This window comes from Egretta garzetta, unplaced genomic scaffold (genome assembly GCF_000687185.1).
Source record: "Egretta garzetta isolate BGI_Z169 unplaced genomic scaffold, ASM68718v1 scaffold59, whole genome shotgun sequence".
NCBI lineage: Eukaryota > Metazoa > Chordata > Aves > Pelecaniformes > Ardeidae > Egretta > Egretta garzetta.
In genome coordinates this window covers 109,284-121,829 of record NW_009267230.1, presented here as the reverse complement: position 1 = coordinate 121,829, position 12,546 = coordinate 109,284, and the positions used below count along the sequence as shown (strand labels likewise).

The window sequence follows — 12,546 nt, the reverse complement described above, 5'->3', positions numbered from 1 at the left end:
GCGGTGTCACCGGGGGTGTCGGGGCTGCCCCCTTCCACCCTGAAGCGCCTGGCGCCCCAGCGGTGCCGAGCCGGTGTGCACTGGTTTTAGTACCTCCGCGGTGTTAGTTCTTTAGTAAATATTTATGTCTAGTTTTGCGTGGCTGAAGGCCGTGTGAGCATTTCCGAGCTAATCTTTGCGTACGGTATTACACCATGGATAGCTTGGAAGTCTTCAGTGTTTTGCTGGGAACGCCTTTGAATTTAGAAGGGTCGTGTTTTAAGCTTGTTCTGGTTGCTTTATCTAATTCTCACGTTTGTTTTCCACAGTATGGATGGGATCACTCTGTTCACAAAAGGAAAAGACTCCCCCCAGTGAAAAGGTCTTTGGTGTACTACCTGAAAGGTAGAGAGGTCAGGATGCAGAATGAGTCCAGCTATCACCGCCTGTTGCACGGATATGCGGCCCAGCAGCTTCCCAGCCTCCTGAAGGAGAGAGAATTTCACCTCGGAACCCTTAATAAAGTGTTTGCCTCCCAGTGGCTGAACCACCGACAAGTGGTGTGTGGGACAAAATGCAACACAGTAAGTTCTGCCTCACTGTTTCTCTCCTCTTTCTGAATTACTCCACCCCCAAAGTACTGTAATTGAAGCATGTAGACCTCCAAGGAAAATGTTAGGAAGTAATTAGGAGCAGAGCAGACTCAAAATCGCTCACAGTTAATTTTGAATGGAGGTAGTGCTTAATGATGACCGTTCTCATCTGAAAATATGGTGCTGTGCAGATGGCTGCCGACCTGTACGTGAAGTCTGTGAGGCCTGGACCTGTACCTCAGTGTAGCATCTGTCTAATCTTCACAGAGCGGTTTACATCTATTTGCAGGATGGAGAACAACAGTGGGGTTGGACCTATGGAACGGTGCTAGCTTTGCTAAATGGTAGCTATCGTGCCTGGCAGAAGTTGCTAGTAAGACTCTCATTATGCTCAGTCTCACGTGGTTTGGTTTCAGGTAGGGTTCTGTGCTGGTGATTTTGAAAAGTTGCTGCAAAGCTACAAACTGTGGTTAAACTCAAGATATTTGTCAGAGTAGCTAGAAATGTTCCAAGCTTAAAAAATGAATTTCAGATCTTCAGGATTATCCTGGCAGCAGGAGGCTTTCATGCAGTAGCTCTTAAGAAGCAAGGCCTAGCCAGGTAGACACAACAATCTTTTAACAGGAATAAGCCTAAAATAGAATCTTCGTGCACGTGTGTTTATCGCTTCAGCCGGTCAGCAGCCAGCGCTGTTTGTGGAACAGCTTACAGGAGACAAACGCCTGCTGAAACACAAGCTCTGAAAAATCTTGCTTACTCTAGCAAGATGACTGCATGTTTTATAGGGCTGCAACAATTTTGCTGTGTTCTGTAACTTCTGTACTTTCAGCGCTGCTGCAGGAAAGATAAATGCGCAACTGTGTTGTTAAACACAACCTTGCAGAAAATTGTTTGGGACCAAACAATCATGGAACTGGACAGGGATTCAACCATATTGTTGTTCCCACTGCATATGCTGCAGCAAAGTGTATCCTTCCATAGCTAGACTTAAGGTTACAGACAGACCTTGTCTTTTATTAAGCAAAATACAGTGATAACAAAAGAAGTCACTTCAGCATTGTGAAAGATTGCATGTGAATTATGAATACTGCAACAGCTTTAGCTTGGTTGCTTTGTGTTCACATTTGAACAAGTAGAGCGTTAAACTCTACACTCTAATTATGATATTTTCTCTCTCATCTCCTGAGTAAGCAACTTAATAACGAAGAATTCCTTTGCTGATGCTCATATGCAGAAGATGCGGCATTTAAGTTGGGAATAAATCTGAAACAACTTGGTTGACTTTAATGGGGTTTGCTGCACTGGAGTTGCACATAATTAAAGTTAATGCAACAGAAAAATATAAACCATAGCAGTTATTTTAATCAAGGCTTGAATGTGGCACTGAGAGTTTTTAGCATTTAATTTATAAATTGCCCTTGGCTATCCTGTACCAGAAGGATTCACTATTTTTAATAACAAAACAAAAATATACTCCTGTCAGAGACAGGTAGGTTTGGTTTTAGTCACTTGACAGTACTAGTCACTATAAACACTGATGAGAATATGGAGCGCTCTGTCAGTTGGTCATTTCTGATGAGGATTATAACTTGTTCAGTTATTTGGGGTAACTTTTTATACTTAAAAATATTCCTGGGTATCATTGTGTATATGAAATAACTTTATCGTTCTCCAGTGGATCCTTGTACTCATAGGCAGCCAGCTGTAAATTAAATATTTGGGTTTCTTAAAATGCATGCTTTTTCTGGTAGATTTAGAATTATGGAACCTATACAAGCATTCAAATGTCTAAAAATTCAAACACAATCACCTGTGCTTTTCTGAGGCAAGATTCATGTTTGCAACAGTCTCCTAGATCTTGTGTGCAATGGGCTTCTTAACGTTTTTCAAATTCAAATGAATGAGCATCTCAATTACTAAAGGCTGATACCGTAAAGTCTCAGAAGAAGATATAGTCTGTAATCAGCTTCTTCTGTTCAAGCTGCTTAGAGAAACTTTGAGACTTACGTAGGAGACAAGCTTACGCAAACGAAAACACTGAGCATGAGATTGCTGTAGTTTTCTTCTTTTTTTTTTTTTGTTCTATTTCGGGAAAAGACAAGGAATAAAGCAGCTTCTAAAAAGAAGTTCCAACAATCTTTTGGAGCTTCTTTTGTTCCCTTAGTTCTGTGTATCTGTTCAGGACATAATTCTTTTGCTAATTGTGAACTTAAGGATGAAAAAATACAAGAGCTGTAGATTATTCCCTAAATACAAGAAGCTTATTAGTTTCCAGTGGTTTGAGAAGATAATTGCCTGGAATCTAATATTTTTGTTTGCCTTTTTTTCACCCCCCTCAGGCAGGCCTGATAGATGTATTTGAGTTTCAAAACTTCCTTACCGAATAGTGTCTTCTGTTTTCTCAGGTGGCTTCTCCAAGGCATGGATGGGTTGGTTTCTGAATGCTAGCTGATACCTTTTCTCTTTCTGATGATTCATTTGTTGCCTTGGATGCCCTGCTGTAAATCACCAGCTCTGGTTTCTTCTTAGAGACTTTTAATTTGTTCAGGAGATCCTAGGTCTGTTCTGTGCATCTCGTATGATTATAGCCTAGTCTTGTAGTCCTGGGGTTGTAGTGGTGAGAATGCAATGCACAGTTACTCTTCCATCTGTGAATATGGACTCTCTATGGGGAAAATGATTTCCACTTGCTTTGCAAGTTAACTTACCTTCTGACTTTGCGCGTGTAAAGAAAAATGACAAAGACTACTCATTTCTGATCCCAGGGAGGGAATGAGAGGCCATGCTCCCGCAGTTTGTAAGTCAGAGTCCACTGATGGGCTCTGATGCCTTTAACTGGCACTTGCATTCACCTTTTCTTCAGTGGCTTCTGAGTAAATAGCCAGGTGCTGTTTCTTGTCTCATGAGCATGTGTTTTTCTGTCAGCTGCATGTGATACCCAAGCCTGTCCTCAGAGTCCAATAGTTTCCATGCCAGGTATGGTGTGGGTGGTAGAGATGCCCTTTAGCAGGTGAAGTCTCTCACTTCTCCATCCTTTGCCATCTGCTGACACGTGTTAACTGTCTGCCAGCCTCCTGAAATTAAAGACAGAGGACAAGACACAAATAAAAACGGGTGAATGTGATTTTGGCAGTGAACAAATTCAATGACATCAAAGTGCGTGCCCATTAGCTAGTAGTGCTTCAGAGTCTCTCAGCAAGGTGCAGTGCCTGATTACATGGTCTTGTCTCCAGAAATGTGAATTCAGAGTCAGTCAACTCGCTGGCTGCTCTTACTGCTGCTCACTTCAGATGGTTTCTTTATGTTCTGGATTGTTTCTCTCTGGACCCTTTCAAGGAGGATGTGTTAAGGCCATTACCCACTTGTGTCACCTGTACTGCACAACCTGTGAGTAGGTTTTGTGCTGAAGATAAGTGTGTGCTCTGATCTCCACTGGAAAGGAGATGTACCAGGTTGATAGCTTAGCCTTTAAGGAACTGGTGTTTCTTAGGGACTTGGCATATATTAGTAAATCTGTGTGCTGTAGAATGGAAGAACCTTATGCCAAGTGTTTTACAAACATGGAAAAGAGAGATGCTCACAATCTGAATAAAAGGCAAGACTGAGAACTGAGAAAAATCAAACAGTGCTACTCCGTGTGACCAGTGATGGTATTGGTGTAATAATACTGTAAGCATTGTCTTGCTTCTGTTGTTTTGTTAGCAAAAAACCAAATTTGAAGGAGAACAATGATGTCATTTTCCAGCTTGGCTGAGAGTGAAATTTTTGTGACCAGCTTCAGCTGGTCTGGAGTTGTGCTGTTGCAGAGCGGGATGTTCCCACCTGCTCGTTCTTGCTGGCACTGATGGGCGTGTGGCTGGGGAGTCAGCTGGATCAGCTGGCTGCTTTGTGTTCTGGCGGGTTTTCTTGTAGGGTTAGTTTTCACCAAAGGCAGAGATATGATCCAGATGACCTCGCAGCTACCTGAGCACTGGTTGCTGTCACAGGGGTGGTGAGACTGACTGGGTGGGTGAGGAAGAAGCACGTGGTTTCTCAACGACTGGCTTAAGCCAATTGTGAAAATTTGTTGCAGTTGGTTCTCTCTTAGTGACTCTTTTTAGCAAGGCAATGTGTTTATCTTGGGTTTCTTACAAATGTTAGTATGAATGACAGGAATGTGCCTGTGATTTCTGAGAGCAGCATGCGAAGAGTTGGGGTGCAGTGTGAATTGTGAGCGCAACTTCTGTGAAGGATAAGCAGTCTGTCCTGCACGTTCTTTGTGCCTTGTAAATCTCTGTCCATCCTGCTTGTGTAATAAAAACGTGCTGTAGTGCAGGGTAGCACCCTTTGGTTTTGTTCTGGTTGATTAGTACGATCAACTAAAAGGTAGTGCTGCCTGTTCATGTGCTGTTCTGTGTGCAGGGGCAGTGGCAGAGGGCACGAGAGAGTCTATGTGCTGCCTTGAAATGGCATTTCATAGTCCTGTTTTTTAATCTTGCTCTATGAAGTCAATGCTTTCAGTTAAAGATCCATGGGAAGGGCATTTGCATTTAATGAACTGGTAACTTTGGTTGTGGTGGTTTGTTTCTTTTTTTTTTTCCCCATAAACTGTTGTCTCCGAAGGGCAGGTCAAAAAATGGAAGTACACTTTACGCAAGAGTCCGGCAAACAGTATTGTATATAAGAGAAGGATGGATTTTGCAGTTCATACTCTGGTTGTCAGATACTCAATTCCCTACCACAGTCTTTAGTTTTGGCAAGTTGATTAATGAAGTTCCTTAGTCAATGAAGTGGGGCAATTTCTCGATTAAGTTGATCATAAACAGTTTGAAAAGGGGACAGCCACATAGTAATTGTATGGGAGCCATTTGCCAAAATTACTTCTTACCACTTCTGCAAACCAAAAGGAAACTAAACATGCAACTAGTAATCTCATGGGGTGTGAAAAGCAGGGCCAGATCATAGAGGGAAGATTAGTTTCTTTCTGTCATGTCATCCAGCCTGTTTCCTTGTTAGAACAAGGTTGTCCCACAGAGGAGATGACAGCTGAGACTGCTGTGTTTCTCAGGGATGGAGTGTGGTCCCTGGACTTTTGGCAGATGGCCAAAGCAATCCTGGCTTGGTAAATCCTGGATGTCCAGTTATTTGGCACACTAATGGCTGGCATGTATACATCTTACTAGCAGGAAGAACTGAATTATGTGCAAGACTTAAAATCAAAGGACAAATACGCACAGTTCACTGTTGGAGGCTGGTGGGGGTTTATTGCATCCAAGAAGAGTTTTTGTGGCTGGTCTTTAGTTTCTGTGGAACAAGTAGCTGGAAAAGAAGTTCTTATTCCTGCTTGAGGTGAAGAAGAAAAAAATGTATAGTTCAGCCGTCAGAACTCTGTCAAGAGTCTTAGAGTCCAGGCTGCTTTGGAGTTACTCGCTGATGTACTTATTTCAAGAGTAGCGAAGGTACCAGTTTCCTTGGAAGAAGCATGCCAATTTCTGTTTTTTTCTTCAGATTTATGTCATAGTATGCTGTGGTTTTGCCTGCACTTGTTTAAAAGCAGTCAAATATTTTGTACTTATTTACTGTAGTGTCTTTAAAAATCTTAAAACGGTATTTGAATTTGCTGTGTTCTTAGCAGGGTACCTATCTTGTTTCTTAGTATTTCTCCCTTTTTGGCTTTAGAAGTGTCTAACAACTGGTTGGCTTCTCCTGGCTTCTGTTTGCTGAATTTACCAGGAAGATTTCCTGGCAATCAGTGGTGCAGCTTGCAAGTGTGAGCTTCTGACTTCCTGTCCTACCCCAGGTGATGCAAGAGTCCTAGCATATGCAGACAGGGTTTGCTTATTTTATTCCAGGGTGGTGGTGGATGTTTTTAAACTACACAGTGTGCCAAGTTCCTTACCAAGCAAAGGGAGAAACTACTGCTTAAAACTGCACAGCTGAAACTACAAAGCCAGTTCCTTAACTGTGCGAAATTTCTTGCTCTAAGAGCAGTTGCTGTTCTGGTTACAGCAATACTATGCAACTGGAGGGGGAGAGTGCAGAAATGACAAAACAATTCAAGGGCTAACAATGGATTAGAGTGGGGTATGAGCAGGTGAAAGCACTGCAAGAAATACGTCCTGTTGCTGCTTCTGAGAATATCTTAATTTGGAAACTTGTTACAGGAAAATCATGTTGAGGTTGAAGATCCAGGGCAGAAGTGTGAGAGTCTGATGCTTCAGCATTGTGTGTTTCCAAGTTCTTTCTACCTTTTCAGCCCAATTAGTTTAGAGTTTAGCTAAAGGAGTTTTGCATTAGAGTAAGTCTTTATTAACCTTGTATCAGGCACAGTTGTATGACAGTGGTGTCAGACTGAAGAATAGGAAGGGTTTTTCATTTCAGTCCTCACACCTGTTGACATGCTCTTCAAAATGTGAATCTCTCACAGCTCAAGTACAATTTTCTGGAGTCCATGTACATCCTGAGGTGTGGATGTGTTTTTCTAATTAGCACTTCTGGTGACAGCTTTAGGACCTGCAGATGACACTTAAAAGCCTTAATCTTAGGTATTTATTTATTAATTTAACTGATTTTGGGGTGGTTTTTTAGCAGTTGAAGGAGGATAAGGGAGGGAATTGGGTGTTTCTGCTGGAAGGAAATACTGAGGAGGAAAAGAGGGTATGCACTCATAGGGGAAGGATAAAAGAGGGTGAGAGGAGACGGAATTACTGGTCCTGATCCTACAGTGCAGGAGTTAGTTTTCAGGGATGTGGCTAGGGCAGAGGGGCTCCTGCATGCACCATGTTTTTACCAGCTGCTTCAGGCAGTGAACTGCATTGTAGGGCTTGGGAGAAGTGAGGCGTGCCTCCCTCCTACTCAGCTGCACTTGAGCTGTCGCCTGACCTCACACCTGCATGCAAAATAAGGAACTAAACATGAAAATTCAGTCCCTGTAGGAACTGTGCAAGACTGTCTACAGAGGAAGATCAGTTGTGCGTTGAAGGTGGTGCATAATTCTAGACACAACACACAGATAGTGATGAATGGATTTCAGCTTTCTCTGCAAAATGAGTTTAACGTACCACACTTCATCAGGTTTTGATGTGACATTGATATTCTGCTAGTTCAGTACATCAACAATAATAGACGTGCTGCTAAATTTTCTTAGGTTTTTGGCGCATATTAAAGAACAGATCTATAGTCTGTGAGTTCACCAAAACCAACTTGAATGTACAAGTCTTCTCTGAGAACCTCTAGATTTCTCTTCTGTCCTTCTAGAAATGTCTGGCAAAGGATTTCAGAACAATTTATTTGAAGCATGTATTTTTTTAATTACACTGGGGTTTTTTGTTGTTGTCTTCTCCATCTTCAGTTTACTTCCAGAGGCTTTGAGACAATGTTCCTTGGTTATAGAAGGAACAAACCTAAGGGGGGGTGGAGGGGAGAGGATGGAATTTAATTATAATCCTGGGCTATGATACTATATCACTTTCCTTAGCGCCAAGTCAGCTTCAGATCCTCCATTTCCTTGCTTCATTCGTGTTCCCCCACAGGGCTTTGTCCCCTCTGTTAGACCTATTTGACTGTTAGTGCAGCTGCCCTCTGAACAACGTCTGTGAAATGATCCAGCACAAGAACCTCCCAAATGAAAGCGCACTTTGGCAGGTGACGTAAACCTTTGTTCTGGTTTACATTGCAACCCTATGGTCATACATGTTTGAACTGACATAACTCTGGGTATAATGATGTCTGTTTGAAGAGTTGTAAGGCTTTATAACTGAGTGTTCTGCTAAGGGGATGGTCACTTAGAGCTCCAACTTCCCATCTTTTTGCAGGATAAGGTATGTAGCTAATATCTTTTTTTAGATATTTGTATCGGAAGTACTATATTTAGTTACTGTTCTCTGTGTATCACCAGAAAATAAACTCCAATTATATAAATTTATAAAGTGTCAGTTTGCCAAAGCCAGAATGTCCTGGTAGGTATCTTATCTGGGAGGCAGGAGACTTGTGCTAACTGCCATGGACCTTACTGTCTGTTTTGAGGTGGGTGTCCTCACTGTTGTTTTCCTGTTTCCCTGTACAATATTGCTTTGTCACAGAATTGAACAGGGAAAAGTTTTAGATTTGAGGGTTTTTCTTAGATGGGAAACCCCCCACGACAATTTTCTCTCTTCTCTCTTCTGTTGCTGTGAAAAACAAATGGGATGATTGACATAAATCCCACTGTAAATAAGTGAGTTTACTTGTTTTAAGAAGGAATTTATGCATTTTTCAGCCATACTTGCAGTATTTGTGGATTCCAACTTGAAAAGAATGTAATTTCAAAAGAGGAAGGATATTTGACCATCTTGTTTTTCTTACCTGTTTGACGATGACTTACACCTTCTGTTTTTTTCCCCAGTTATTTGTAGTAGATGTCCAGACCGGTCAAATTACCAAGATTCCTATTCTGAAAGATCGTGAACCCGGCATGGTGAACCAGCAGGGTTGTGGTATTCATGCCATTGAGCTCAACCCCTCGAGGACCCTTCTAGCCACAGGTGGAGACAACCCCAACAGTCTTGCAATTTATCGTCTGCCTACACTCGATCCTGTCTGTGTGGGAGATGTAAGTGGGGGCATTCATGGGAAGTTTATTCTGTCACTTATAGTGTGTACTCTGAAGTGCATAAGGTCAGAGCAAGGTTACAATTTGGGAGTCTTGCAGTGGAGAGTGAATTTCTGAAAGCTAGAAAACATACTCAGTTAAGCAGTCTCTTTTAACAAGATGTCTTGAATATTGGTGAGTACACAAATATGTGAGGTGATTCTCGGGGTTCTGAGTCGTTTCTTCTTCCTCGCCCTCATTCAGGTCTACTTCAGATTACTTTTAAGCACTGAAAATGTAACAAAATCCTAAATCTTAAAGTCTAGTTATGGTGGTGACCTCTGAAACTAGTTTTAGTGAAAAAGCTCTTTTGAGAAATTGAAAAGATGATCTAAGTTGTTCAAATTTTCCTCTTCTCAGTGCAGCTTATGTATGTATTATTCCAGAGGTGGAACTTGGCTTTGAGGATTAGTTCTAACCCAGTGGTTTTTGGCAGTCTTAGAGACTCTGATACTGCTTATATTTCTGAAACATCGTGAGGCCTTTTTAAAATAGCCAGTCTTAAACAGAAAAAAGGCTGAAACGAGTATGGTGGAGTCCTGTAAGCATTTCTCTCTCATTTCTCCTTTTTGATTCGGGACTTCACATAGGCCTTAACTACAACAGCAGAGGTCAGGTCAGAGTTTCTGCAGTAGCAGATAACCAGCTGCAGAAAGGCTTGACTCTGAAGATTTGTATGACTTGCTATTCATTTGTGCACTGCTGCAACTTTGCAGACCGAACTAGAGCCTTATGGTCTTCCTTTCCCCATAGGTTTCTCACCTGCTAAAGAAAAGATGCTTGAAGTGATAGTCTTGAAAAATTAATCTGTAGGTCATATATTGTAAACATAAAAATGTGGTTACTTTTTATAGTAGGGATGTGCATCAGAGAACCTTAAAGTATGTGGCTACTTTACAGAAGAACACTGTTTTCAAAATGGAAAATCTTAAGTCCTTAGTACTGAGATCAGTTTGTCCTTGGACTTTTTTTCTATTGCCTAATTGCTCTCTATTAATTACACACTTCAAAATAAAAAAATAAAAAAAAAATTACTGTTGGGTACTTAAACTGTTCCAGCTTGATATGGGAATCTTATCTGTAAGGTTTTAATGTAGGTCTGTCCTCCTGAGCTTGACCTAAAAATCAAAGTGAAAAATACTTGTCTGCTTTGGGACTACTCTAGAGTATAATGGCACAGAAAAATATGTCCTTTGTTTTTTTTTTTTAGGATGGACATAAGGATTGGATATTTTCAATTGCGTGGATCAGTGATACTATGGCTGTTTCTGGTAAAGTCAATTTTTTCTCTCTCTTTTTTTGTTTTTCCCCCTTTACAGAATTTTATACTGATGTTCAGTGCTTTATAGGTCTTAGGGAAGCACCTTTAAAACTGAAACCACTTGGAACTACCTTGGCTATTTAAACCCTTTTTGGTCTTAGTACAGTGCTTAATTTTATTTGTCTCTGGTCTAGATTTGATTTTTCTAGTATCAGAGGGAATATTACTGCCTTTCTGGTAGGTGTTGTGATGAGAGGATATCTAAACACAGTGAATTACAGGGAAGGATTCCACACAAGAATAATAATTTCAAGAGGCATGTTGGTTATCAGTTAATAACTGTGGAATACAGCAGAGCGGCATCGGTTTCCTGAAATCTTACAAAAGACATAATTAATGAAAACTGTTTGGTTTGTGTATGTGCGCGTGTGTGTGTGTATATGTATATGCACATATACTGTGGCAGTCAATACAGAAGGCTGTAATAGACAAGGTCAGTTATTGACTTTTTAGTAACTACTTGGACAATCTGTAACTTCATAAGTATTACTTAAGGCAGTAATACTAATATGCTATTGCATTAATTTAGTAGTTTACTGTCTTTCTGTGCTGACAGGGTATAGTGTTCTGTACAGGGAGGTGTCACACTGCAGGTGACAGAAAATCGTAACAGTCTCATATAAAAATCAAATACACAAATTGTTAGTTCAGTAAGATTTTTTTTTTTTCAATAAACAAAAAGGTAATCCTGGAATTTGATTTTGAATTTAATATAAAGCTTGATCCTTGCAAGCCTCCAACCCAAATATCTGCATTAAAAAACTGTTGTCAGCTAGTAAGCTTGAAGAGAACAGCAGAGGTGATTGCAGATATCCAAGGGAAAGATAAGAACCCAGTGGAACAGAGGCACAGCATGTGAGATTGAACTGCGTTGCTCTCAATGCTTTCTGCATGCTCAAGGTGTGCGTAGAAGACTGCCATGTCCTCTGTTGTATGATGCTTACAGGAGGATGTAGGTTCTAGTTTCCAGACCTGAGACACCAGGTAAAACTTGTTGAAAGCAATGAGCAAGTCTGATTGCTAAATTGAGTTCTTCAGAGCTTTGCTGGTGATCCTAATTAGGAGAAAACAAAGACGACTAACATCTGATGTTGTTTTAATCTTAAAGATTTCAGTTACATCTGTATCTGCAGCTGTGGAGCAGAAATATTTGAACTCCAAACATTGAGGATATAGCAAATACCTTTATCTGAATTAAGAAACTAAATGCAAAATTTTTTTGTGACTTTCTTGGGGCAGGTTACATGCCACAGGAAGAAAAAAGGGCATTTGGTCCCATGCCAGATCACGCTGATCACGTAGCCTGAGGTTCGAAATTTGGCAGTGTATTTTCTCACTGCTGTCAAAACTGTTAAGAGAGGACTAGGGGCTTGATTATTCCTCTTGCTTGTGTTAACTTCAATACGAACAAGGCAGGGCTCTGCTTCTAAAACCTTCATCAGTGTGTTTCAGCAATCCACAAGCATAGAATTAAACTCTTGACTAAGCAGCCATAGCTCAGGGAGAATGCATCAGTCCGCTCAGTTGTACTGGCCAGACAAAAAGATTTCCATGGCAGAAGCTTCAGAAGGGAGGAATAGTTCCCAGGCTGGCATGAGCCTAGGATAACAGAAACAATACTGTCCTTGGCTTCAGGACTAACCAGCTGATTTTGAGAAGTTTAGAAATTCTACTGCTGGGTATTCAGCGTCCTTAACAAACAAGATTAGGTGCCATTAAAAACCATCAGCATGTAAATTGACTGGCAGGATGTAGTGTCATGTGCTGTCTACTGCTATGTGGTGCCATTAGGAAGCTCCTTTTGTATTTGGCTGTAGTAGGTGATGGTGGCAAATGACTGAATCCCTCTGTGAGGGTGCAAAGCCATCTCTGCTGTGCATTGCAACAAGACTTTTTGCTTAACTAGCTTTGCAGTTTATTCCCTATGATGTGCCAAAGCCTATAAATGTAATAGTCTGATGTAGATATTTATTTTTTTCTGGCATTTTCCAGACATGAAATATTTCTTATGCATGTCCCGGGTGAGGAGGGATGTGTTTTTCACA

At 41.0% G+C, this 12,546-nt stretch overlaps 1 protein-coding gene across 1 annotated transcript in view; it reads left to right on the top strand.

Moving 5' to 3' along the window:
* The window catches only part of DCAF12 (DDB1 and CUL4 associated factor 12), a 25,629-nt gene that overhangs the window by 1,205 nt on the left and 11,878 nt on the right, over positions 1-12,546 (top strand). The window contains exons 2-4 of the mRNA XM_009647333.2: positions 309-563; positions 8,935-9,141; positions 10,391-10,451. Of these exons, the coding sequence (XP_009645628.1) occupies positions 309-563; positions 8,935-9,141; positions 10,391-10,451 (523 nt within the window). The remainder of the gene's footprint in view (positions 1-308; positions 564-8,934; positions 9,142-10,390; positions 10,452-12,546) is intronic.